This window comes from Cryptotermes secundus, unplaced genomic scaffold, assembly GCF_002891405.2.
Source record: "Cryptotermes secundus unplaced genomic scaffold, Csec_1.0 scaffold588, whole genome shotgun sequence".
NCBI classification, from domain to species: domain Eukaryota; kingdom Metazoa; phylum Arthropoda; class Insecta; order Blattodea; family Kalotermitidae; genus Cryptotermes; species Cryptotermes secundus.
This window is the reverse complement of record NW_019737990.1, coordinates 348,247-373,891: the sequence shown is the minus strand read 5'-3', so window position 1 is coordinate 373,891 and position 25,645 is coordinate 348,247. Positions and strand designations below refer to the sequence as shown.

The 25,645-nt window shown below is 42.7% G+C and overlaps 1 protein-coding gene across 1 annotated transcript in view; it reads left to right on the top strand.

The window, feature by feature from the left end:
* The window catches only part of LOC111870651 (sodium-dependent serotonin transporter), a 131,372-nt gene that overhangs the window by 24,955 nt on the left and 80,772 nt on the right, over positions 1-25,645 (top strand). The window contains exon 2 of the mRNA XM_023863119.2: positions 18,060-18,315. Within this exon, the coding sequence (XP_023718887.1) occupies positions 18,090-18,315 (226 nt within the window). The 5' untranslated portion in view covers positions 18,060-18,089. The remainder of the gene's footprint in view (positions 1-18,059; positions 18,316-25,645) is intronic.

Below are 25,645 nucleotides of genomic sequence, written 5' to 3'. Positions count from 1 at the left end.
AGCAAAGACAGTATATGCCTTAGACCGCTCGGCTACCGTAACCGGCCGGAAAAAAAAGCGAAGTCAGAAACTATTCAAACTGGCATAAATAAGATCACAGTATTTTCCTAATTGGGAGCATCACGCCTCTAAACACATTCCATTACGTTCAGTGACACAACGAAATGCCGAGTTAAATGGGTCACTGCAAAAACATACCAAGTTTTTCCATATTATCCTGAGACGCGAAGTTAAGTGACTTAACCCACTTTTGCTTAACATGTCAGAATTTATGGGACCTACTTTTTCTTTTGTTGTTTCTGTCTCTGTGGTGATAATAGAAGGAACAACCTACTAATAGTTGTAAAATTCGGTGTTTATGCAAAATTTCAACTACGTTAAATATACCAGAGGTAAACTCAAAGTTACGTACAGTCGCCATATGTACAATTGTTAACGCATGGTTAGGTTTCCCATAATGTTTACATATGAACGTCTCCATAAAAATCCTTTAAAATAACTACTTCCAGTGATTCATTCATTTTCTCCGTCAAAATAAAGATAAATATTTTCGCCTGACAACTTTGTCGTTGTTTCTGATTATAGACAAATGTAACAGCAACAAAAGCCGTATCGGTCAACAATGATGGACTTTTCACGTGAAGACCTGCATGAGTTTGTGCCTCATCTCGAGCATGACTCGTTAAATATTTATCGTTTAGACAGGACTGAAATTTTTTGAACAGAATTCACGGTTTCCGTATATCTTCCGGGTTTCGGGGGAATTAAACAAAAGAGATTTCTTTGCTGGGAAGCGTTGAACTGACTTTATACTGGGGAGCACTATCTTGTCCGATCTTGTCCATCCCGTTTTCACGTCAGTTAAGATAAAAGAAAGTGGCATAACCGAACTGAAGAATTTATTGGTAATAACAGTGAATGCAACAGAATTATTACGTTATGCATATATTTCCTAACTCGTTTACATTACAACATATAGTCATTATAAATTATTTCTATTGGATTCTTCTATTAACCTGAAAGATCTGGAGAAAAAAAACAAAGAATTTTTAGGCTTATCGTTCTGAAGCTCCCTTCAGATGTTTTCTTATTGATGCGAGAAGTGCGCCATACCAAAATGGCGTGTTGGGAGTCTGTCTACAAAATGTCGATTACAGATATTTCGAACTCGAATTTTGTGTCATTCCACGTTAGGTGGTCCCCCTTTAACCATTTCATGGCGCGTCCTCATGTTTCGGGTGAAGGAGATGGCATCCAGATGTGGAAGGTAGCTGAGAATATACTGAATAATCAGTCGTGAATAGCCGACAAGGGGTGGTCCTCAAGCTGGGGATTGGGCATGGTGCTAACAATTCCTCGACGTTAAAAATAAGCTTGTTACGAAATGTCACAAAGGGCCCCGGATCTGGAAAAATTATTTGTATAAACGACAAATTCACAGATACCATTCCGTCATTCTCTTTGAATGACTGAAAAATCATGGAAAACCTCATGCATGACAGCATGTGTTCCGACTGAGATTCGAACCGAATATCTCCCGAATACAAGTCTACAATGTTACCGCTACACGAACCTGCTCGATCATATTCAATTAGACTGAAGGAACACGCGGATTCGATGCTGAAAACTGAAAATTATTTCATCATGGGCTGTGCCGACATGTTAAGTTGTCAGTCGGTCTTATGGCTTCTCCGGTCTTACACAGCGTGACTTCCTCATGTCCGCGTGGTTTTGAAGGAAGAAATCTATCAAACCAAACCACTCACAGAAGAAGCACTCAAAGAAAACATACAGCATAAAGTGTTCCGTATATCCACAGAACAACTTGAGTGTCTGAGCTAGATCCAGCAGGAAACGCGGCAATTGACACAGAGTTTGCGCAGAGTGGGAAAGCTGTGCTTAGGCTCGGATCGTAAATAATCTGCCTGTAGCACCATTGAAACTACAGATTAGATTTGCTGGCTGTTAAACTATGAACATAAACAGATGGGGCTGACAGAAACATGAAAATACTGCACTTTCTCATGATATATGTCCACTTATCATATTGACATGTTACTCATTTCTGTTTTGTGTCTGAAGCCATGTTCTGTAATGGCGCTTGTGTAATCTGCAGAGCTATGTTACGTAACATTTTGCACTACAACTTGATAGTAACAAGAAACAATGCAGCGCTTCTATCGACGACAAGTGGGTACACACAAGCACTGCAACAAGCTATGTCTAACTGACAGTTACTGGGGTTTTGGACTTTGTCAATCGTTCTGTATTATAGAGACTAGGAAACACAACGTTTCGCAAACAAAACCTGTTTTCGTCCTCAGGTGAGGAGGAAGACGCCTATTTTGTTGGGTCCTTAGAATGAGCTAACTGCAATCACTGGACAACCCCTGTCAGATTCATTACGACTATTTAATCACATGAGACCCAACAGAGTAGGTGTCTCCCCCACTCACCTGAGCACGGAAACAGATCCAGTTTCCGGAACGTTGTGTTTTCTAGTTTCTAGAATACTGGACGACAGACAAAGCCCCAAAACCCGGTAATTCTGAGTATTATCCATCATTGTCAGAACCCGTTAGAATCTACTTATACAACCGGTATGGACCCGGTATATACCATTTCTTTAGGAAATTGGTGGACAAAGACCAAGAACCCAGTAATTCTGAGTATTATACTCCATTGTCAGAACCTTTAGAAGATACACGTAACTGGTTTCTGTTCATACTATACAAATATTATTATGAATTATTAAATACAATTTTAATTAATAAATAATAAACCTATTAATCGTGAAATTCTTCTACGTAATACGAAGGAGAGTCAGTAAATAGAGCAAAAATGGAAGTACAACAGCTGTAATGGATGTAATAGTTTTCCTATATGTATCACTAGGTAGCAGCACAATAGAGTTTCAAGACAGCCTAGGTAGCAGATGCGCATGCCCATATTCAGAGGCTGGTTTCAATAGTCAAAATGGCAGCTGTACTTGAGGTGTATAATACCGAAGAGTAACATTCTGTTGTGTTTTTTTTTTTTTTTTTTTGTGGGCAGAAGAACTCAATGCAAAGGATATTCAGAGGGAAGTGTTTGTTGCCTAAAGCGGTTCACAGCTGGGTCGAGAAATGCTCCCAAGAGCGTTCTAAAGTAGCAGGTGGTGAAACGGAGGTGCGGAATTGGCTGAGACAACAGTCCTAAACTTGTACGCTGTGGATTTTGACACACTGTTAAGCGATGGGACAAGTGTATCAGTGTTGGTGGAGAATATTTCGAGAAATAAATGTTTTATCCAGGTTCGAATATCACTTGTTTTATGTTTTATGTCCATTTGTGACCTATTTACTGAGTCTCCCTCGTTCTTAACGAGTTAGGAAATTAATGCTACTGTTATATGAATGTAACGCCGTGTAATCTGGTCGACGTTTATCGAGGTTGCGTAGGAATATATTGCCTCCATATTGAGATAATGGAGCCAACCAAGCTGAACAGCAAGTGGTAGCAGCAAGATATTTTTACTACGTTACTCTGAAACGTCAGTGAACTTCCACCGGACTACACGGCGTCATATCTTAGAGAAGATATTATTCTTCGTCGTCACAGATGTGAGAACCTGAAATCCAAGTTAGGAAACGTACACAAAACAAAAAATTTTGCGTATATGATTACGTTCTGTTTTACTATCTTTATAAACGCAGGACCTATGGCAAAAATACATTGAACATATAAATTTGTATTTCAGGTTTCCCTGCAACTTCTGTTCGAAACATGTGTCTTAGCAAGTTATGAGATAGCTGTGCTTCAAACTGAACAGGTCGGTCTAGTAGTAAAACCCTGGGCTTGCAATTGAGAGGTGCTCAATTCTGATCTCGGCCATGTCATCGGATATCCTATTTGAGGTGTTTCATGGCTTTCTTCAGTCCCTCCATGCATATGTCGGAATAGTATCTCGATTATACCACGACCGCTTCCTTCCAAATCTCTCCTAGCCTATCGTTCATCATTCATCCTATCATCCGACTATACATACGGACAGCGGCTTTAAATTAACACCTAAAGAAAAATTCATGCTCAAGACAGGCGAATTCAAATTTAGTCAAAATCCAGTCTATGGTTTTCGAGTCATTACATGCGTAGAGATGCTAATGGGTAAATTTTGCAGCTTTTCATTTGCAAGTGAGACAAAATTGTTCTTCCTTTTTGAAAATGCTGTTTAAGGAAACAGTCTCTGTGACTGGAGAATCATACAGAGCACATAACTGCAGTATTCAGGCAGAATGCAGAGTTGTTTCTAATGATAAATACGGTGGTATATATATACTAGCCACCTTGATCTAAAGGGTTAACGTGTCAAGTAAAGAAATGTTGATGTATATCTTGTTTTGTTCATTTAACGACGCTCTCAATAGCTGTGTTTTACAGTGTAGAATGATAGGTTGATTGATGGAACAGAAAATCAAGCCTAATCAAGGCACTATCCTGGCCTTTGCCCGAATGGACTAAGAAAAACCATGACAAACCTCAGAATAGCCAACGACCTATCGGAGATATGAGACGGGCACCTCAAAAGCCTAGAGCGTCACTGTTAGACCAGCTTGCTCGGTCAATATGTGCCTCAATATATTGCTTTACTTTGGTGTTTTCCCGTTTCCTCTACCTCTGGCCTATGTCAATTCATCATCAACATTGCTTAGCTTGAAAGTCCTTCAGCGTCCCGTACATTGAAGTTAGCCGTCGCGGAGAAGAGATGTACACGTATAGCTTGTGTGTTAGTGTCACCCTCCTGGACTAGGCACGTCCGGCCCTCCTGGACAGTGCAGCTTCCGCGCTGTCTGCTACAATCTCACGCATGAACGAATAATACATCCACCCTCTCTACAGCACACAGCATTGCAGGAATATATACAGGGTGTTCCGTGACTTCCTGAGTGAAGATTCTTATATCAGCAAGGGTTCTGACTCCCAACGGTTACAGAACTATGGGTAGGGGAAATTAAGGTAATTTGAATACATAGGCGGTATAGCGACTGGCTACGGGCTGGACGACCGAGAGGTCGGAGTTCGAGTCCCGGTAGGATCAAAAAACTTTCACTTCTTCATGTTGTCTGGACCGACTCTGGGGGTCCACCCAAACTTCTATACAATGTGTACCGGGGCTCTCTCCCCGGAGATAAAGCGGCCGAGGCGTGAATCTGACCACTCACCTCTAATTAGTGCCTAGGTCAAGCAAATGTGGACCTATAAATCCACTCCCCCATACGTCTTCATGGCGTAGTGCTTAATTAGCTAACACAGAGACAACTTTACCTTTACAACAGACATGCTTATTACAACATGAAATGACACTTAATGGTTTTATATGATTTGATATACAGAGTTTTCTCTGTTTTCAACAAATGTTCAAAATGTCCACCGTCAGCTTTGATACATATTCAAGGCCATTTCACAGCAGAACGTGTAATGCGAGGAGCCGGGATAGCGACTGACTACTGGCTGGGCGGACCGGGTTTAGATTCCAGGCAAGGTTAAGAATTCTTCTTCCCCATAGCGTCCAGACGGAATCTGGGATCCACCGAGCCTCCTATACAATGAGTACAGGGGGTAAAGCGGCCGAGGTCTGAAGCTGACAACTAACATCCAACTAATGCCGAGGTCAAGAATGGTGGAGCTATACCTCCACTCCCACTATGTCTCCATGGCATAGTGTTTAATTAATTAAGCACAGGGACAACTTTACATTTTACTTGTAAAGTAATGAAGGGTGTCTCGGCCATAGATACGCGTTGCTGTACCCACAGTACGAGGAATGAGGCAATGACCTTGCGCACATAGACAGGGAAATTGAGACTGGTTGAAGTACGGTGACTGCGGTGGCCAGCTCTGCATACGTTCGCGGTATATCCGGGGACCATGGGCATGAGTCACTTACTGAGTCGCGTGTCAACATATGTGAGGGCGGGCTATTCTGCTTGTGTAGGGACACCCTTCATTGACACACATACATACCTTAGCGCGATCCAGACAATAGGAATACAATATTTGATCATTCTTTCGTGAGTTGTTTAACGACGCGGTCTGTATCTAGAGATCGAAACGTCGAACCGAAGGAGAGAGATTGATTGGAAAGGAATCGGACAAAATAGATCGTAGAATAATCGAGGTAATATATCAGAATTTGCCTGGAGGGTTGAGGTAAACCATGACAAACCTCAGTCAGGATAGGCGGTGTAGCAACCGAGATTCAAACCCAGAACTTCCCGAATACTCGCCTAGTGCATTTTACTAAGCCAGCAACTTCTGTAATGTACGGCACTCTATTACAGTAGATCTAAACAGAGATGAGAGGTTTTAAAAGACGAATCGTAAAGGCTTAGGGTGTGAGTGTATTGGATTCATCTGTGTGCGTATTGAGGTTCTCATACTGGTGAATATAAAGGTTCATTACCGTGTTCACAACAGCCGACCTTGTTCGAATCTCATCCAGGACACCAAATATCGAAATGGAGGTTTCTTATGGTTTTATTCAATCCTTAGAGGCGAATAAGAGGCTGGTACCTCCAATTAGGTCATGAACGCTTCCTTCTAAATTCTTTATAATTCGTAGTTCATTAAACGGTCCTGTCATTCGAATCTACATATTCTGAGCTACTGACAGCTCCGTTAAATAAAAAGAACGTTGAAGCTGTTCCTGTGACAAGCCTTGAGGTCAGTAGGATTGCAAGCTGTTGAGGCTCCAACATTTTTTAGACAATCGGCTCACACGTGACCACAAGTTTGTCAGGCTTACGCAATGGTCGGCCGCCCTTTACCCCCAAGAATATTCCTGGTACTCATTTCTGTTAGAGGCTGAGTCGACCCTAAGGCCATAGTCAGGCTGGAAGAATGAGGTAAATTGAAAAATCCATCAGGAACCGAACCCACGACCTTTCAGCTTATAGCATAGTGCCTCGACTAACTACGCTATCGCATGCCCCATTAAATAAGCCATGCAAATAAATTAAACTAGAGCTTCCTAAACCAGGTGAATCCAAATGAATTTCTGGTGCTGTGTAGTGTGTTCTGATGCTGGCAAGTGCAGAGTAAAGCTCCTATATCTAAAGAAATACATCTCTATCAGGTAGTAGGCTCTGATGCTGACAAGTGCAGAGTAAAGCTCCTATATCTAAAGAAATACATCTCTATCAGGTAGTAGGCTCTGCTGGAGGCGGGATAGCTCAGTCAGTATAGCAACTATGTTGCAGGCTGGACAACTGCAAAATCGGTTCGATTCCTGGCAGTGGTATGACATTATCTTCTCCACAGCACCCAGATAGGCTATGCGAGACTTCCAGCCTCATATTTAATGAGTATTAGAGTTTCTTTCTCCAGAGATAAAGCGGCCGGGGCGTGAAACTGAGCAATGACTTCAATCTGGTGCAGATAATAGGTATACATGGAGCTATGCCTCCAGCTCTCCCGTATGGCTTTATGCAACGGTTCTTAATTAAGCACAGGGACTATATCATCTCTGGTTTTCTTCTTGGTCTCATATCAACGTCTGTTCGGTTTTATCTGTGTAGTACCATCTTTGTCTTGTCAGAGACAGATACCTACACAAATAACAGTTATAATACTGTGTCCAGTTCAGGGAACACGTGTTCATTTCGTCTTTCCTTTGACCATAATGGGAATAAGATAAAGACAGGAGTCTGCTGTATGAAAGCCCTTCACCGCCAAGACGAGCAGCACAAAGCTACATCACACACAGCTTCATAAGAGGCACAGAGAGCGGTGTCTTGTCCTGTGCGGCGCCGCGCTCTTACTGCAATGCTACTGTGTCTCCTTCAGGAACAAGAAGATCCATATTCACTCACACTGCGGGTAATTACGCCACCGAATTACACATCTAAATGGAAGAACATTGTGAGAATTGAGGTCGTAACGTCAGTGAATATGATGATGTGTAGTATAGTCGAGAGGTAGCGACGTTTCGGAGCAATATTATGCCTCAATTTTCAGTTTAGAAACAATTTATTGTCACTGAAGATGATAGCAGTAGATTCATTCGCCATGAAACGGTGTGGTCCAGAAGAAAGGTACCAACGTTTCGGAGTAATCTGTTGCCTCCATATATAGGGTGAAAGAGACTGCTTTGCCCCGAAGTTGGAGACAGAAGTTTTGCCTCCACGAAACGGTGTAATATGGTAAAAAGATATCGATGTTTCGGAGGAATCTCATGCCTTCCTCTTCAGGGTAGAAGAGACTTCTCACCCTGAACATGGTAGCAACAGTCTCCTCTGCTGTTGCTAGGACATGACTAGTGAAGAGTGAGAAGACTTAGCGTGTCCTAATAATTTGTGATGTGAGTAGATAAGCAACAGCGATGTAATTTATTGCGATCACGAATGATTGTAAAGGAGTGATCAATAAATCCAATTACAAATCCAAACCCCGCCTTATAAGTCACCCATAGGCGTGACAATATCTTGTCTGGAACATCTTTGGAGTTACGTCATACGTTGAGTAGACAACCTCACAGAATAGGCGTCCTGTGTTTAATTAATTTTTTGTGTGATAATTTTGGTTCCTATCGTGTGTTGAAGATAGAACTTAGTCTCTTCTAATGATGACGTAACAGTCTGCCTAACTATCTGATGATAATGACGAACCATCCAAGATATTTTAGGCACAGTATAGTTTTAATCCTAAGTCACTGTCTCAGATTACACAGGATCTTCCAAAAAGAATGCACCATTTTAAATTACTGTATTTATGTTAAATGACCCCCTCTGTGGTCTAATGGTCAGAGTTCCTGGTTACAGGCCCAGAGGTCCCGGTTCGACTCCCTGCGCTACCAGATTTTCTGAGAAGTAGTGTGTCTGAAACGGGGTCCACTCAGCCTCGTGAGGATAATTGAGGAGCTATTTAAAGGAAATAGCGGCTCCGCTCTAGAAAACCGAAATTAACGGTCGTGGGGATTCGTTGCTCTGACCACGCAACACCATCTATCCGCTAAAGTTGGCATTAACTTCGCCGACAAGCGGCGGTCACTCGGTCGGTATAGTTCGCTTGCGGACTAAAACCACGAAGTTTTTATTTATGTTAATTATTATCTGAAAACAATTTAATACATTTCAAATCCTAGAAAAACCGCCCAAGTTTCACACCTGTTCGTTACAAGCCCTCACTATATGCGCGTCGTGTCACACGGCCCATATCCAGGCCAGACTCGCTGCAACATATCAGTCGTTACTCCTCCCAAAGCAGCCACAATTCCATTCTGCAGCTCCTGTAAATTCCTGGGCAATGGTGGCAGGTTGACAGTGTTTTTCACATAGCCCCTCAAGAAGAAATCACAGGGTGTCAGGTCCGGTGATCCGTGCGGCCACCAGCGCAACGGCTTGTCATTGGTCCCATGGCGTCCGATCCATCGCTGAGGAAGCACACGATTCAAAACTTCGTGAACCTCCCTAAGAAAATGAGGCGGATCCCCATCTTCCTGAAAGTTATAGTCATCAGAACCTTGATAATAATTAACATAATTACAGTAATTTAATATGGTAGCATTTCTTTTTGGATGATCCTGTATAGCGTTGAATGGCAGCATAATTAGTGAACCATTAATTGTAAATGACATAGAAGGACGCACCACTTGCTTCATTACAAGTACTAACGCGAAATTTTCCTCGCTGCCATGAGGAAAACGCAAAATATCTCAGGCAGGATAGCTGGTTTTCGTGCCGAGATTTTAACACGGAACGTTCCGAATACGAAAGAACCCGCCAAATCTCCGTATATTCGAAGTATAAGATTACTTTTGTTACAGTCGGAGTGTGTTACTGATTTCGTTACAATTGGAGAAACATTCTTCAACGTATAGCATGCCGTTAAGGTGGTTATAATGCTTTTTCTCTAGAACTGGAGGCTGAGACGCGCACCAGTCACATGCACCGCTCCTCGGAAGGAAGTAAAGGAGGAAGGAGGACGCAAGGAAACTTAGAACATAGAGTGGTGGCAAATGAAACATCGTGGAATGTTGTTTTCCGGCTAACGCGAATTGTTTTGTTAATTGTATTTGCTCATGAAGACTCAGTTTTGAATCGGCAAAAACTATGCACTGTAAGAAACAATTGGATATTCATGGCATTGTGCTCTGAAGGCTGCAGCTACGGAAGGGGCTAGACAACTCACACGACGCTAAAAAAAAGGCTATAAAACTGCAACAAAGCAATTCGGCTCCCGATGTTTCTGTCACGCGGTTTCTGAACAGACTGAACTCCTGCTGTTTATCAGCGAACGTACTTGGGGCTGGCTGGTCGCTCACAAAGGGTAAAACCCGACCAAGCGGCCAATTCTAGTGTTAAAAACTATAGTTTTATAAAAAGGGAAAATAGACATATCCGTTCTAGAGTATAGTTCATTTCCTTGTCTGTATCACAGTATACAGCGTCTAAAACTTTACAGAAGGAATTGCATTTAAGTAGCGAAATTAAAGTTTACAGGTAACGTGCTCCTGTGCTTAACGAATTAAGCACTACGCTATGAAGGCGTATGGGGGAGTGGATGTAGAGATTCAAGTTTTCTTGAATTCGGGACTAGCTGCAGATGAGTGGTTAGCTTCACGCCTCGACCGCTTTACCGCCAGGGAAAGCTCCCGGTACTCATTCGGTAGGAGACTGAGTGGGTCTCAGCTACGGTCTGGATGGCATGGAGAAGAGAAAATTCTTGACCCTACCAGGACTCGAACTCCGATCCATTTCTCGTCCAGCCCGTAGCCAGTCGCTATACCGACTACGCCATCCAGGCTCCTAATTAAGGTTTACTTACGTAAGTATATAAAACTTGGAATGATCAATTGAACCTCATTCAGAAACTCTACATAAATTCTTGTATATTGTTCAGTACGTTCAGCTGTCGTGTACTTTCGTTAAAGTATTGATTAAATGTGCAAAAATCTCTGTTTGGACCGCTGTAGGTACCAGGCCGTGAGGCCCATAGGGTTGTGAGACGGCGAGGCTCCCACATTTGCTAGATAATCGGCTCAGAGTTGGCGCTGACGTAAGCCTTACGCGCCGGCCGCACTTTACCCCCGGGAAGATTCCTGGTACTCATATCTGTTAGAGACTGAGTCGATCCCAGGGTCATAGTGCGGCTGGAAGGATTAGGTAAACTGAAAAATCCAATGACCTCATCGGTAAATGAAGCCACGACCTTCCGTCTTGTACATAGTAGCATAGTGCCTCAACCAACTACGCTATAGCGTGCCCCCAAAAGGTGAAGCTATCTCTGCTACAGGCCGTGGAGGCCCATAGGATTGTGAGACGTCGATGCTCCCACATTTAGGGGAAACAATAACAGAAAATTCGCATTTTTATGTATATTCGAGGCATTAAAATCGCCGGAGAAGGAAGCCATTTACCTGTGACAAGTGAGTCATTCTTTTCTGTGTTTGCAGCTCTTTTCCACACGCCTGCTACAAGTCCCGAGACGAATCGGCAGATTTATTCTCGCCTTACGTGATCCGCTAGTCGGCTACACCCTCCACCTCTTGCCTCTTGACAGCTTGTCCACGCTCTACAGTGTTTAGAAAACAAACACAAGCTGAACACTAGGCTCTCCTGGGATGTGAGGCTTTGCAGTTCGATAGAATGTTACCAAAGTAACATTCTATGGTGTTTTTTTTCCTCAGTTAGTGGACGTGACCAAATCCACTGAGCTTTCTACTCAGAACGGCCAGATCTAGAACAGAGGCAGTACAACGGCACAGTCTCACACCGCCCTAATAATATTATAAATTGATGCGGGGTAATTACACATACTTTCTCTTACACAATGTAAGATTTGAGCTTTTCACGGCGGTGACTATGAAGAATACCGTCTTCTGGGATGTGGCGCCGTGTAGATCTTGTGTAAACCGACATTTCGGAGGAGTGTATCGCCTCCATCTTCAGGGTAAAAAATCCGCGAGCGAGGAACCAGAGTGAGCAGGTGGCTGCAGCTAGTTCCTCGCTCGCGGATTTTTTTACCCTGAAGATGGAGGATATACGTTCCTCCGAAACGTCGGTTTACGCAAGATCTATACGGCGCCACATCTCAGAAGACGGCATTTTTCCCTTAGAGTCTTAATATTTTTTTTAGGTTGCCTTGGAAACAAAATAGACTGTTGCGCTGTAGATGAAGGCTGATTACTGAATACCGAACAAAAACGAAATCCGTCCGACCGACAAAGCTCATTTTAATTAAACATTTCGCGTTTGGTTCCCTAGTGCGCCTACCGTTATTTTCTACATATGCGAACTATCTACCTAGATTTATTTAGGGAGATGATCTCCATGCATTATTGGAATTTAATCAAATCGATGAAGGCGTTTTCGACAAAATTAGTTACTTTATCTTTTAGGCACATTCGCAGTGCCCATACTTTTGGAGCCAGAATGTCCATATTCACCGGGCATTGACTTATGATGAATAAATTCTAAAATACCGAATATGAATAACAACCTTTCAACCGTTCGGGTGTTAGCGAGGGCCACATGAAGACAGAGAGATGACCAACCAGCAGTCGGTGGTAAATCCATCAAAATATCTATATCCATTATTTTCACCATCACAATATTTTCTCAGGTGTGGTACATATGCAGATTATCACAATGGCCGCAAGGTCTAAGTCATGAACCGTCTTTGCCCGCTCGAACACTGACATCATGAGTTTGATTTTCACTCCAGGCATGGATGTCTGTTTGTGTTTATTTTGTGTTTGTGTTGATCCGTGTGTAGGTAGCAGTCTTGCGATGGGCTGATCCCCCGCCCAAGGAGTGCTACCGACTGTTTATAGAATTAAGAAACGGTAAACGCGGGGAAGGCCCCAAAAGCTGTCGAGCCATCGAGAGAGATACTGCGTATGCAAGCAGTGAGACGAGCAGTGCAAGTCAGTATGAAAGCTATTACCAATACAGCGTTTTGGGATGTGACGCGGTATGGTCTGGTAGAAGAGTAAGCAATGTTTCGGTGAATCCTGTGTAATTTCTCTGGTCTCCCAAAGTCTTAGCTGTTTGGCGAAATCTTTGTTACAGAAGGAAAGACAGAAATACAGAGAGAGATGATGAAGCTCAAAGCATCAAAACCACAGAATACGGGTTTCATTAACCTGCAGAATGGAATCTGGAACGCAACTTCCAAGACACTCCAGTCTTTCAGGTTGACAGAATTTAATAAATGCCGTTACTTTCTGAACACCCGTCTCGTATGCTGAAATTTTCTCTTCTCACATTTCGAGGACTCGAATTCAGGCAGAACAAACCAAACATTTACAAATCCCGGTAAAGGAAAGACAATGGCTCTTGTGTGTTTTTTGTAGGTTATCGCGCACGCAGCACGAGACAGCTCTGTGATGGTGAAATAATCGAGATTTTGAGGGATTTGCACGTTTTCAACTTTCCTGCACCCGAAAAAAATGGTTTTTGTATGCCATCTCTATATACCTGTATGTCTGTATATGCCCCTCGCTAGATCCTGAACAGCTGAAAGGATTTTATTTATACTCGATATTCAATAGTTTATCCGTGAACATGAACGTTCTAGGTCCAAAACTAGGGGCCTTTCATATGGGTCCCAAAACATAAAATGGTGATTTTCTCAAAAACCGATGTCAGTTAAATTTCAACAATTTACTGAAGTTGTCTGTCAAAATGAAATTGCACACATGGTGTCTTCAGAAAAATTACGATACCCGTACTGGGGGCCCAAATGCCAAAGGTCGATTTAGTTGAAAATGGCTTTAGCCTAGTAGTAGGAAGGATTTCACTATTGTTCGGTGCCGAGCAACCAACAGTGGTCTGCCGTACAACAATCGATTTCATAGCCAAGATTAGCCGCGTATGGTATAGTACGTGTATATGGAATGTTTATGCAACTTTATAACGTCCTTCTGTATCCTTATAAATGCTCACTTTATATGTTCACAAAGGAACACGCGGTAGCGTAGTTGGTTAAGGCCCTGCGCTACAAGTCGGAAGGTCCCTGGTTCGATTCCTGATGAGGTCACTGAATTTTTCAATTCAATAATCCTTCCAGGCGCACTATGGCCCTGGGCTCGACTCAGCCTCTAACAGAAATGAGTACCAGGAATCTTCCTGTGGTGTAAAGGACAGCTGGCGTGTAGGGCTGACAACCTCACCGCCATCTGTGAGCCGATTATCTAGAAAGTGTGGGATCCTCGACGTCTCACAACCCTATGGACCTCCATGGCCTGTTACCGGGATAGCTTTACTTATTTTTACGTACACACAGGCTTCATTTAGGTAGAATCAATCAGTGAAACCGCATGTATCGGGCATTAAATGCTCCTTGTCTGGTGATTACACAAACAAGATTACACAGAAGCATTAAAACTGCAGAAAGTTATCATATCTCTAGATTACAGAGGCAACAATTAAAATTGTTAGTGCAGATCATGCACACAGCATAGAACTTTAACTTACATTTATTTCGCCATGAGAACTGATGTGTATCTGTGGTAAGTTTCCTGCAACGGATGCAACAGCGTTGACATAAATGCAATCATGCAATTCATATGCATCCCGGCATACATGTTGTGACGCTTACATCATTTGCATATATTTTGCATACTTCTAAATCATTTCAAACGATTTATGTTAATATTCATTTTACTCAGTTTTTGAGAGCCGGGATAGTGCATTCGGTAGACCAGCTGGCTATGGGCTACTGTGTCAGTGTTCGAATTCCGGTAGGATCATGAATTTTCTCTTCTCCAGGTGGTCCAGACCGTCTTTGGGGTCCACCCAAACTCCTATCCAACGGGTACTGGGGACTCTCTCCCCGGGGATAAAACGGCATGGGCGTGAAGCCCACCACTCACCTTCAATTAGTGCCGGGGTCAAGAAAACGTCCACTCCGCCATACGTCCTCATGGCGTAGTGCTTAATCGGTTAAACATATCTTTACTCAGTTGTTACACGGATCTGAGTTGATTCCTTAATTACATAAAATAATAAATTTTACAACATTAAGAATGTTGAAGTGATGTGGTTTTTGTATAATTGTATGGGTACATGCATCGGATGGTGGTCATTTAGTGGCCGAAACGTCGTGGTGACTACATCTGTAGGAATGAAGCTCGTATGGTTGCATATTTGCCCAGAACGTTTAGCGTTTGCGATTATTTCACGTGATCTATGGCTCTGATTGGTAACGCATCTGATTTAACCTGGTGATCCAGGGGGGCAGTTAAGGGGGCCCAAAACTGGCTGATAACAAAAGATGTTGAATTCATTTCAGTCCTAAGAAATAACATTAAACTACAAACATAAAATCTACAAGAAAAATACTTCGCAGATTAATTTAAAGTTCATTAATAATAAATTAATAAATCTACTCCATGAAGACGTATGGGGAAGCAGAAGTAAAGATCCGCGTACTCCTAACCTTGGTGAGTGGTCAGTTTCACGCTCCGGTCACTTTACTTCTCGGGAAAGAGCCCCGTGTTCCCATTGGACAGGAGGCTGGATGGACACGAGAGCCGATCTGGACGATGTGGAAAAGAGAAAATTCTGTTGCCCCTGCCAAGAATCGAACCCCGTTTCCTATGCCGTCCAGTCCGTAGGACATCGCTATACCGACTGAAATATTCTGACTCTCTTCGGGCCGAAAATTATTACTAACAGAAATTATGACAAAAACGAAACAGGTTTTATCGCCTATACAATTTCATATTTAAATAAATATTAAAGAAATAAGTCATGAGGGTATGAAATGCATAAATCTGGCTCAGGAAAAGGTGGAGTGGCAGATTGTTTTAAACACTGTAACGAAACTTCGGGCTCTAAAAATTCCAGGGAATTTCTTGACCACTACTGAGCCAGCCAGCTACTCGACGCAGCTGTTTACACACCGACGCCTTCTTCATTCTGAGCGACGCAACTAGTCCGATTCGTCAGGTTGTATCGAGCTGGGACCTACTGAATATAGACCAGTGGCCTTACGTTGTTGAGCTGTTGGAGTTATTTGAGCCGTCCGCTTGCGAGTCTGTATAGTGTAGAGGAAAGCTCTCCTGCACTCCAGGAAACCACTGTAACATCACGGAAACTGCCTCATAACGTTACACGAGTTATGTACTCTGAAATACAGGATGATCCGAATTTGTTGCTGATTTGATTCCAGGAGGCACCCAATTTGAATTTTTGCCAGAACATCCGCTATCCCGCGTAAAGGATTTTAGGGCTATCTGAGCTCTTTCATGAGCATATCGGACAGAAACCCTTTACATCTTTGAAGCGGGAAGCTCATTTAAACAATATTAAAAATGACGTTTTCTGTGAGGTTCGAAATTATATAAATATTATTGAAGTTAATTTTAAGGTCAAATCTGCCGTCCTGGATTAAATTGATGAAAACCAAATCTATTACTCTGGAGGTTTCTAAACTTAGTTTCCAAATTGTAGAGCTCTCAACCAATAAATTAAAATTCCGAGGCCCTTTCATACAACGGATCATACAACACTATCTAACGTGAACCAGCAATTTCATTCATTGACAGCCAGGCTAGTGGGCACTGCTCAGGTCTGTTTAATTTCAACATTTCAAACTGACGTACCAGGCCATCGTGTTCGTATGATCTCAGAATTTCTCTCTGTACTTTGGTTTCCACGTGCTTAAGCATTTACTGCAGTTATTTTGCCGCCTGTTACATGAACATCTTAAAACAACTGAATTTAAGGATTTTTAAAATGGAATTATTTTATGGACTGAAACTTCATAGTTGCATGCATGGAATAAAATCGTATTTACTATTTAGAAGTTTCTCAGCGACCACAGACTCTGAACTTCATGTATTATTTTTTTAATTCGTTTAGTGGGGGGTGGAGTCCAACTGGGTCCACTAGGCACGGCGGCCACTGATTGGCCAACTGTACCTGCCCCGGGTGATTATGATGATGGAGAATTTGGTGGAATGAAGATTGGCAGGGGAAACCGAAGTACTCGGAGAAAAACCGCCCCAGCACCACTTAGTCCACCACAAATCCCACTTGACCAGAACTGGGATTAACCCGGGCTGCCGCGGTTGNCATATTACTCAAAATATTCCAACCCTGAAGATGGAGACAGCATATTCCTCCGAAATTTCTGTAACTGCCAACAAAACTACAAGGTGCCAGAACCCAGAAGATCACTAACTTAATAATGATGATTGTTAAAACCTTGAAACTTACAATATTAAGTGCCTGTAACATAAGTTTCAAGCAAATTTTGAAACCCTCCGCCCCAGAGAAGGATAGTGCTCATTCACGCTACGACTGGCATGTGTTTTGGGTGCGTATTTATTTGCACTGAACACGAGATGGGAGGAATCAGTATTCTGTACCAATCTGTGAAGCGAAAGCTGTGAGGGAGGGTCACCCTATCCTACTAACAAGACGCCGATTTATTGCCCTTTTCGTAACCCTTCATTATGCCATTCAATTCTCTCTTTCCTCTACAGGCAGTAAAACTCTCCATCTTCACTCAGTGGGAGAATGGAATCACATGAAGTTGAAAATCACTGATGACTACAGGATCACCTACTGGCCCCTGGCGGAAATAGAATTCCAGTCTGAATGATACGTTCCTATTGTCGATATATCGAACGCTGTTATCTGTGTGTGGCGGGACTGTCACGTGGTCAGGCCGTATTCGGATTTCGTCTTCCTATGTAATTCCGTGCTTTTATCAAAGCGCTGGAAAAGAAATTCTATGAAAACCTGAAAAGTAGAATTATCTGCTCTTCTTCTTTACACACTTGGTGAATTTCGTAATAAGCACAGCAACTAAAAGCGCCATGTTAGTGGAATATACCCACAGACTTCTAATCTTTAATTGATATCATTATTCTTAACAGTCTTCTGAGTTGTGACGTTGTATACTTCGGAAGAAGATATCGCCTTCATCTTTAGGGTTGAAGAGTGAGCCAGACAAGAAACAACTAGAGGTTGCCACCTGTTCTGTTGGTTCATTGTTTGGCTTATTCTCTGGCCCCCTCGCCTCTTAGAAAGACACACAACTGTCATATGGGTGGGAATTATTTTCAGGTGGCTCATATTCTGGGCGTGCTGGGGACCATGACGAGCGATCAGGGAACGGAGGACCAGGCAGCAGGGGGGGCCGAGCAGCAGCAAGGGGACGGCTACCAGCAGCAAGGAAAAATCGTCACGGTGACCTTGACACCAGACAGGCCTCGGGAGACGTGGGGCAAGAAGGTGGAATTCCTTCTGGCCGTCATCGGCTTCGCAGTGGATCTAGGCAACGTGTGGCGCTTCCCCTACATTTGCTACCAGAATGGCGGTGGTAAGTTCACAGAGGAGCACATGACAGCTTAAGTTGTGTCTCAGATATCATCAGATAGTGCAGTAGGTTATTACGTCATTATCTTAAAATTGCTAGGTTCTATTTTCAACATATTGTGACGGAATCCATTGCTAGAAAACGGCTTATTAAAACACGTTTCCGGGACAACCAGGTGTAACAGTCGATTGCTGAGCAACGCTCGGTAAACATTGTCTAAAAGCCGGAATAGTAGAGCCAGACAATAAATTGTTTATTTTGCTAGGCACGTTTCCGAGACAACGCCTTCATGAAAAGCAGTAGTGAAACCCTTAAACATGGTGACTTCTCTCAGGGCTGCGTGGCAGTTATAAAACGAGTTGATTCGTGCATTCGAGAATAATCCCGTGTGGAGGCGGGGTCGAATACCTCCACCGTAACCCTGCGAGTCGTAGGAGGCGACGTAAAGAGAAGTCTGAAATCTGAAACAGCAAAATATGGTCACGAGTACCACGGGACTCAGACCCGAGAATGATTGCGCTGGCGAGGGCCGACAGCAATTGTAACCGACAGACGCGTCCTCTCGTCAGACGGTGCACACCACATCAACATATACGCAACTGTCTGACAATAATAAAAATCTGGTCTTAAGCCCCAGAAGGGTGCGTTATTCCAAGATAGACTAGCCGACTGAATGTCGGTCGTAACGTCAGACAGACTCAGATTCGAGAGTAGTAGAGATCAGTCCGAGATTAGTGAGAGATTCTTCAAAGAGGTTCGTCAGACAGACGTTCAGGAGTTCATTGTGTGAGCTGTTGTAATTAATTGTAATTGCGAATAGGTGCCAATAAACCCAATCATCAAATCCAAAACCCATTATTATTAGACACGTTATCCCCGTGCACGTGACATAATGATATCGTAATATGGCAGATAATGTAGGAAACCCAGGACGTATATTTCATAAAGTTGCGCGCTCGAAGGTCCTTCAGACAGAAAATGTTATTTTCATACATGCAATGTAGAAAGACCTGAGAACACATGTTTAAAACTGGTTTTAAATTTCCTTTCCAAATGTGTTATTAGTATGTGAGCGTAAGGATTAAAATATATTGTCATGTGTTTAAGGGTGTGTATGACTCTAGACGGGATATGGATAGGTAAATGGATTTATTGACCACTTATACACACCACTGGAACTACAAGTAACTACAGCAGTGTCGCTAAACTTATCACTTTACAAATCACCACAACACTCGCTAAGCCTTTTCCAGCCTGTTGTATCTTCACCATATGTTCCTTGGCAACGGCTTTAACAATGGAGATTCTTCAGTTTCACGCGCTCAGTATTTATGTATCTTCACAAACTCCCGTCCAGAACTCAACTCTCAACTGTAAACTAACAACTAACAGGGTCGTTCCAATTACCTTCAAAATAACTCATCGGCACGGATGTTGCATAGCAACGGCTGTTGTCTCGTTGTTTGTTTCGAGGTCCTTGCCTAGCAACGGGTCTATACGCCACAATACAAAACTATAATTTTGTCTGAGGTTTTACATAAGTGTGAAACTTTGTCTTTCGCATTAAGAGAAATACACAGATTAAGGATGTTTGATAATAGGTTACTGAGGACTATCTGGGCCTAAGAGAGATGAGGTGGCAATATGGCGGACAAAGCTGCCTAATGAGGAACCCCACAATTTATACTCCTTGCCAAACATCTTTAGGGTGATCTAATCATAGATAATGAAAGTATGAAGAAAAGTAACGCATATGGAGGAGATGAAAAATGCTACAATTTGTTTTAATTTGAAGATCTAAATGAAACACATAGAATGGAAGACATTTGTATTGGTAACCTCAGTGGGGTATCATCCAGACAGTTGCATGGATGGACTGGGGAAAACCATGAAGTACCTCAGTCAAGACAGGCGATATTCCGGTCGAGATTCGAACCGCATACATCACAAATACGAGTCTAGACGATCGCTGCTGCGGCATGACGTCACCATTCTTAAACAGTTTTATTTACATTATTGTATAATAATTGTATATTACCGCCACTTGATTTTCAAGATCTTTTCCAGAAATTAGTCAAAAAGGGGGGGGGGTTGTCAATTGTACCGCCGCAGAAGACTGACTGGTTGGCCTTAGCCCCCCTTTTGACCACGACTGTCTTCTGTTTGTTTGAACAAAACATGGCGCCAATAGTCCTGCAGTAATAGCTTTCAGTTGAGCAAATTATACGAGCTTTTAAGTCAAGAAGGAATAGCAAAATGGGGCCTGCGAGACTGATTCCGTCGGACAGTCTTATGAAACCAACCCCCGATATTATACGTTAACGACTGCAACCATGCAAATTCAGACTGCGCATATAAATCTAATTTAATTTAGCTGTAAATTTTAAACAGTGTTAAAGAGCAGACGTGATTTATTTTGAAGTGTACTGTTATTCGAGAGAGCCAGGATAGCTAAGTCCATATGGCGACATAGTTATGAGTCGAACGATCGAGGAATCAGGGTTCGATTCCCGTCAGGGTCAAAAGAAAAATTGTTTCTTCTTCAGAACGTCCAGACTTGCCCTGGGGCTCAACCAATCTTCTACACAACGAGTCTCGAGGTTAAGGCGGCGAACGCTTGAAGCTAACCACTCACTTCCATTCACTGCCGATTTAAGAAATCTGGAGATTGTGCTCAATTAATAAAGCTAAAAGAAAATGTTACCTTCAATGTCTTGGGGGTGTGCAGTGTGGGGGAAATTCGTCGACATTTCGGAGGAATTCACTGCTTTCATGTTCAGGGTCAAGAGAAATGCTAGGAAGTAACATACAGGAAGCTACCCCACTTGCTGTTTGCTTCCTGCTGATGGTTTTCTAGGATTTCTTGACCTTGAATATGGAGGCAGTATGCCCCTCCGAAACATCGTTGAAAATCTACCGGACTACATGAAGCCACAACACGAAAAACAGCACTGCGTGTAGTCACGACTGTGAGAACTTCAACTTCACCTTATCTCTTTCTAAGCTTGAACACTTTAAACCCATATTAGTTACGAATTTTAAATTTCTTCTGGGAATAAATAAGAAATATGAATTGCACACTCACAATTATACATCGATAGAGACGTGACACTCACTACTGTTCGGGGGCGGGGTGTGGTTCCTCATGCCAAGATCACGTGGGTAGCAACACTAAAGGAAGGGGAAATCCCAAGCAGATTTGCCGAAGCTTGAATGGCGGAAGGTACATTCTGGTCCTATGGGCTGAGGTTCGGACATGAGGCTAATGATCTCGCATCAGGGAACAATCTACACGATGTTCGAGGAGGAAAGATCAACATTCTGGTAGGTCATGGTGTCGGTCATTCTAAGCAAATACTGCATATGTACGTGTGTCCTATTCCGAACGGTTTCCGACACACAGTTACTTCATTTTTCATTTTTTCATCAATTGCTATACAGCCCTTTGTTGGGCTCTGGCCGCTTTTTCAGTTCGAAACGGGAGATCAGCCCGTCGCAAGGCCGCTACCTAAACACAGGACAACACAAACACAGAATAAAGGCACACAGACATCCATGCCTTGAGTGGGATCCCAGTGTTCTTTCCATAGTGCGGCTGGAAGGATTAGGTCAATTGAAAAAACTTCAATGATCTCATCGGTATTTGAACCCGCGACCTTCCGACTTGTAGCATAGTGCCTTAACCACTAGAAGTTGAGAGTGTCTACTTCAAGACAGTGTTTTGTCAAATATTGTAAGAAGTTGTAGAAAGGTCCAATAAATTCGATCAAGTCCAAAATCCGTTTTATAAGTCACGCAAGCCCCGGATACGTGACAGTATTATTTGAACCAAAATCGCCTTAGTCAAAGTCAATGTCAAAGTCAAATTGCGACTGACGGTCAGTCAGTCAGTCTATTTTGTTATCGAGCCCCATCTGGGGCTCATGACCAAATAGTAGTTACTGTTTAACAGTTACAGTCTTGTCTTTGGGGGGCGCCCTCTCTGAAGAGGATGTTTTTTTTCAGAGTCATTGTCTGCAATAATAAGTCATAATGTAAAGAATATTTACATTTTACATATAAAACGTGTTAATAAATGTATATAAAATATATATAGGGTCTCTGTCAGTCCAGGATCAGTACAGCAAATTATGCCCTATTTCTAGTAGCTTCCGCTACAACAAAACCTCCATAATGGCGACTTCGTTGGACACACAGGACTTCTAACATGCAAGGTTGCTTATTCAAGAGAGGCCATACCCTCAAATATGTTACAGCACAGTTATAAGGCCCAAAGAACCAAAATAACTGGTCAACCCTGCTTTATGTACTGGCTTCTATAATCAAAACACCGCTTGGAATGGTCTGAGTGATTCTGCTTCGCTTCCGCGCATGCCCACTTGCATCGGCGAATTAGAGTCATCTGGTTTGCGTCATAAAAATGATAAGGAGTGTCAAAATATAGAATATAAAGTTCGCAATGATGGCTTCCTTTAAAAAAACTTATCTCGTGCAAAGGAACATCAAAACTTTTACCCTTTCCACTTATGTTGTCCCGTGATTTGGAAAATAAACATATTGGTACAGCATGTCTGTTTGAAGTAGGCCTGCACTTATGGTATGCGCATTGCGCGGGCAAAGTAATGTTTCGGCAGGGTGTACCTGCTCCGTAAGTGTAATGAACAGGATAAGGGCTGGGTGACCGAGAAATATTGGTTCGATTTCCGGAAGGGTCAAGAGGGTCAAATCGTCCAGACCAGCTCTGGAGTTCACATAACCTCCTATACAGTGTTTACCGGAGCCTTTTCGCCGGGTTAAAGCGACCGGAGCCTAAAGTTCTCTTCTTTCTTCCACGTAGCGCTGATGTCTATGTGTGGAGGTATACCTCCATTTACCCCCCAAATTTTTCCTGGCATGGTGCTTAATTTCCGGTCACGGTAGCCGAGCGGTCTAAGGCATGTACTGTCTTCGCTCGCTTGGAAACCAGGATCGTGGGTTCGAATCCCACTCAGGGCATGGATGTTTAGTTTGTGTGTGTGCGTTTTTCTGTGTTTGTGTACAGGTAGAGGCCTTGCGACGAGCTGATCACCCGCCCAAGGAGTCCTACCGAATGTATAAGATCTAGAAAAACCGAAGTGAACGGATAAGTTCATGGAGGTAGGCCTAGGCCCACTGGGGCTGTAGTGCCAAGGAAAAAAATGGTGCTTAATTAAGCAGAGGGACAACTTTACCTTTACCAATTAAAACTTATTTAATATTTTTTCACTCTCTTTTAGTTAAACTGGCAGTGAAAGTCACAACTTGAGTATTTCCCCTTCAATTCGTATCTTATATTCCCTATACATATAAAGGTAAAGCTATCCTTGTAACACACCGTGGGGGCCCATAGGATTGTGAGACGTCGAGGCTCCCACATTTTCTGGACAATTGAATTACAAATTGCGGTGAGCTTTTCAGCCTTACACGCCTTCCTCCCTTTACCCCCAGGAAGATTTCCGTTACTCATTTATGTAGAGATTGAATAGTCCCCAGGGCCATAGTGAGGCTGGAAGGAGTGGGTCAGTTGAAAAATCCAATATTTTCATCGGGAATCGAAACCTCGACTTTCCAGCTTGTAGCATAGTGCCTCAATATATTTCTTTTGCGTTATTTAACTACGCTTCCAGTAACGCAGACAATGTAGCATCGAACTGTAGGATGACCTGATGAACTGCAAATGATTTGGAAGGAAGCTGTTATGGTCTAACCGAGGTGCTATCCCTACATTTTCCTGGAATGACTAAGGAAGACAACGAGAAATCCATTAGTCAGTGTCCGGTCCAGGGTTCGAACGGAACACCTCCTGAATGCAGATCTAGGGCGACACTGTTAGACAAACCTGTTTGGTCTGTATTATGTTATTTCCTCGGGAGGCCTAACAGTGTTGTTCTTTACTTCAGATATACTGTATTTGTATCAAACAATCCTGCCAAGTCTGAAGTCTGAAACTTGGACGATGGCTGTAAATCAGCCTCTCCTACTATTAATATCCGATCATATCAGTTTAAAGTGACTTTGTACTTAACTAATTAAACATTACGCCATGAAGGAGTATGGGGGAGTGGATATATAGATCCACATTTTCTACACCTCGGCAATAGTTGGAGGTGACTGGTCAGCTTCACGTCCTAACCGCTTTACCCCCGGGAAGAGAGCCCCCATACCCATTAGGTAGGAGGGTGGGTGGGCCCCAGAGCCGGTCTGGACTACGTGAAGAAGAGACAATAATTCTTCTAGCGGGACTCGAACTCCGACCTCTCAGTCGTCCAGCTCGTAGCCAGCCGTTATACCGACTGCGCTGTCCCGGCTCTCCAGCATAAGTTAAACAAATAAAACTGTCCCTGTACTTAATTAATTAATCACCACGCCATAGAAACACATGGGAAGTGGAGGTTTAACTCCACCACTCTTGACTTCTGCGCTAGATGGAGGTGAAGGGACAGCTGCACACCCTGGCCGCTTTAACCCTGAGGAAAGAATCCAAAATAATTCCATCCACTTATACAAGGTATAATTGCTGATCCCCTTCGAAGCACGAAGAAAAATGAAAACAGAAGCAGTAAAAGAGGAGATGAAAGCGAACGTGATGGGGTTACTGAAATATATTCTGGGGCGAGGGGCAGATAGAAGGTTCCCAGGTTTCGCCCACTTGTCCTTCTTATTAGGGTAATGTAACAATGAAGACGTTACGATATTGAGAAATAACGGTTTTAGACAAGGGCCGCTGAATTTTGTTTTCCTGAAATAAGGGTGAATTGCTTAATATAATTTGCCTGCCTTTACAGCGAATAGAACTAATTTTTATTAATTAAACCGGGAAGGCTGCATGAATTTGTTGTATTCTAAACAGTAGTTTCAGAATTCAGCTCGTACCTCACAGGAAACAGGTTCCTTTCTCCATATCTTACAGATGTCTAGAAAAACAATCGCTGTTAATTTTGAAAATTAAAACACATGACTATACTTTGAGACAAACAATGCAGAGATTTTTTTTTAATGTCATAGGATGTGGTAAACATAGTGAACATTGAGCATTGAACGATTAGGACGAGTTTTTGATTATCACACAAACTCCATAATTGTAGCAGCTATTTCATATTGTCTCATGCAGTTCCTGCAAAGTAACAATAGAATATAAATGTCCATACTTCTCCTCATTCAGTCTGCTCACACTGGTTCCTTGCTCGCGGATTTTTCTACCCTGAATTTCGAGACGATAAATTCCTCCGAAACGCCGATTCACGCAAGATCTACACGGCGCCACATCCCACAAGACGGCATTCGTCAGACATAAATCCATATTTTGCTTTAACAA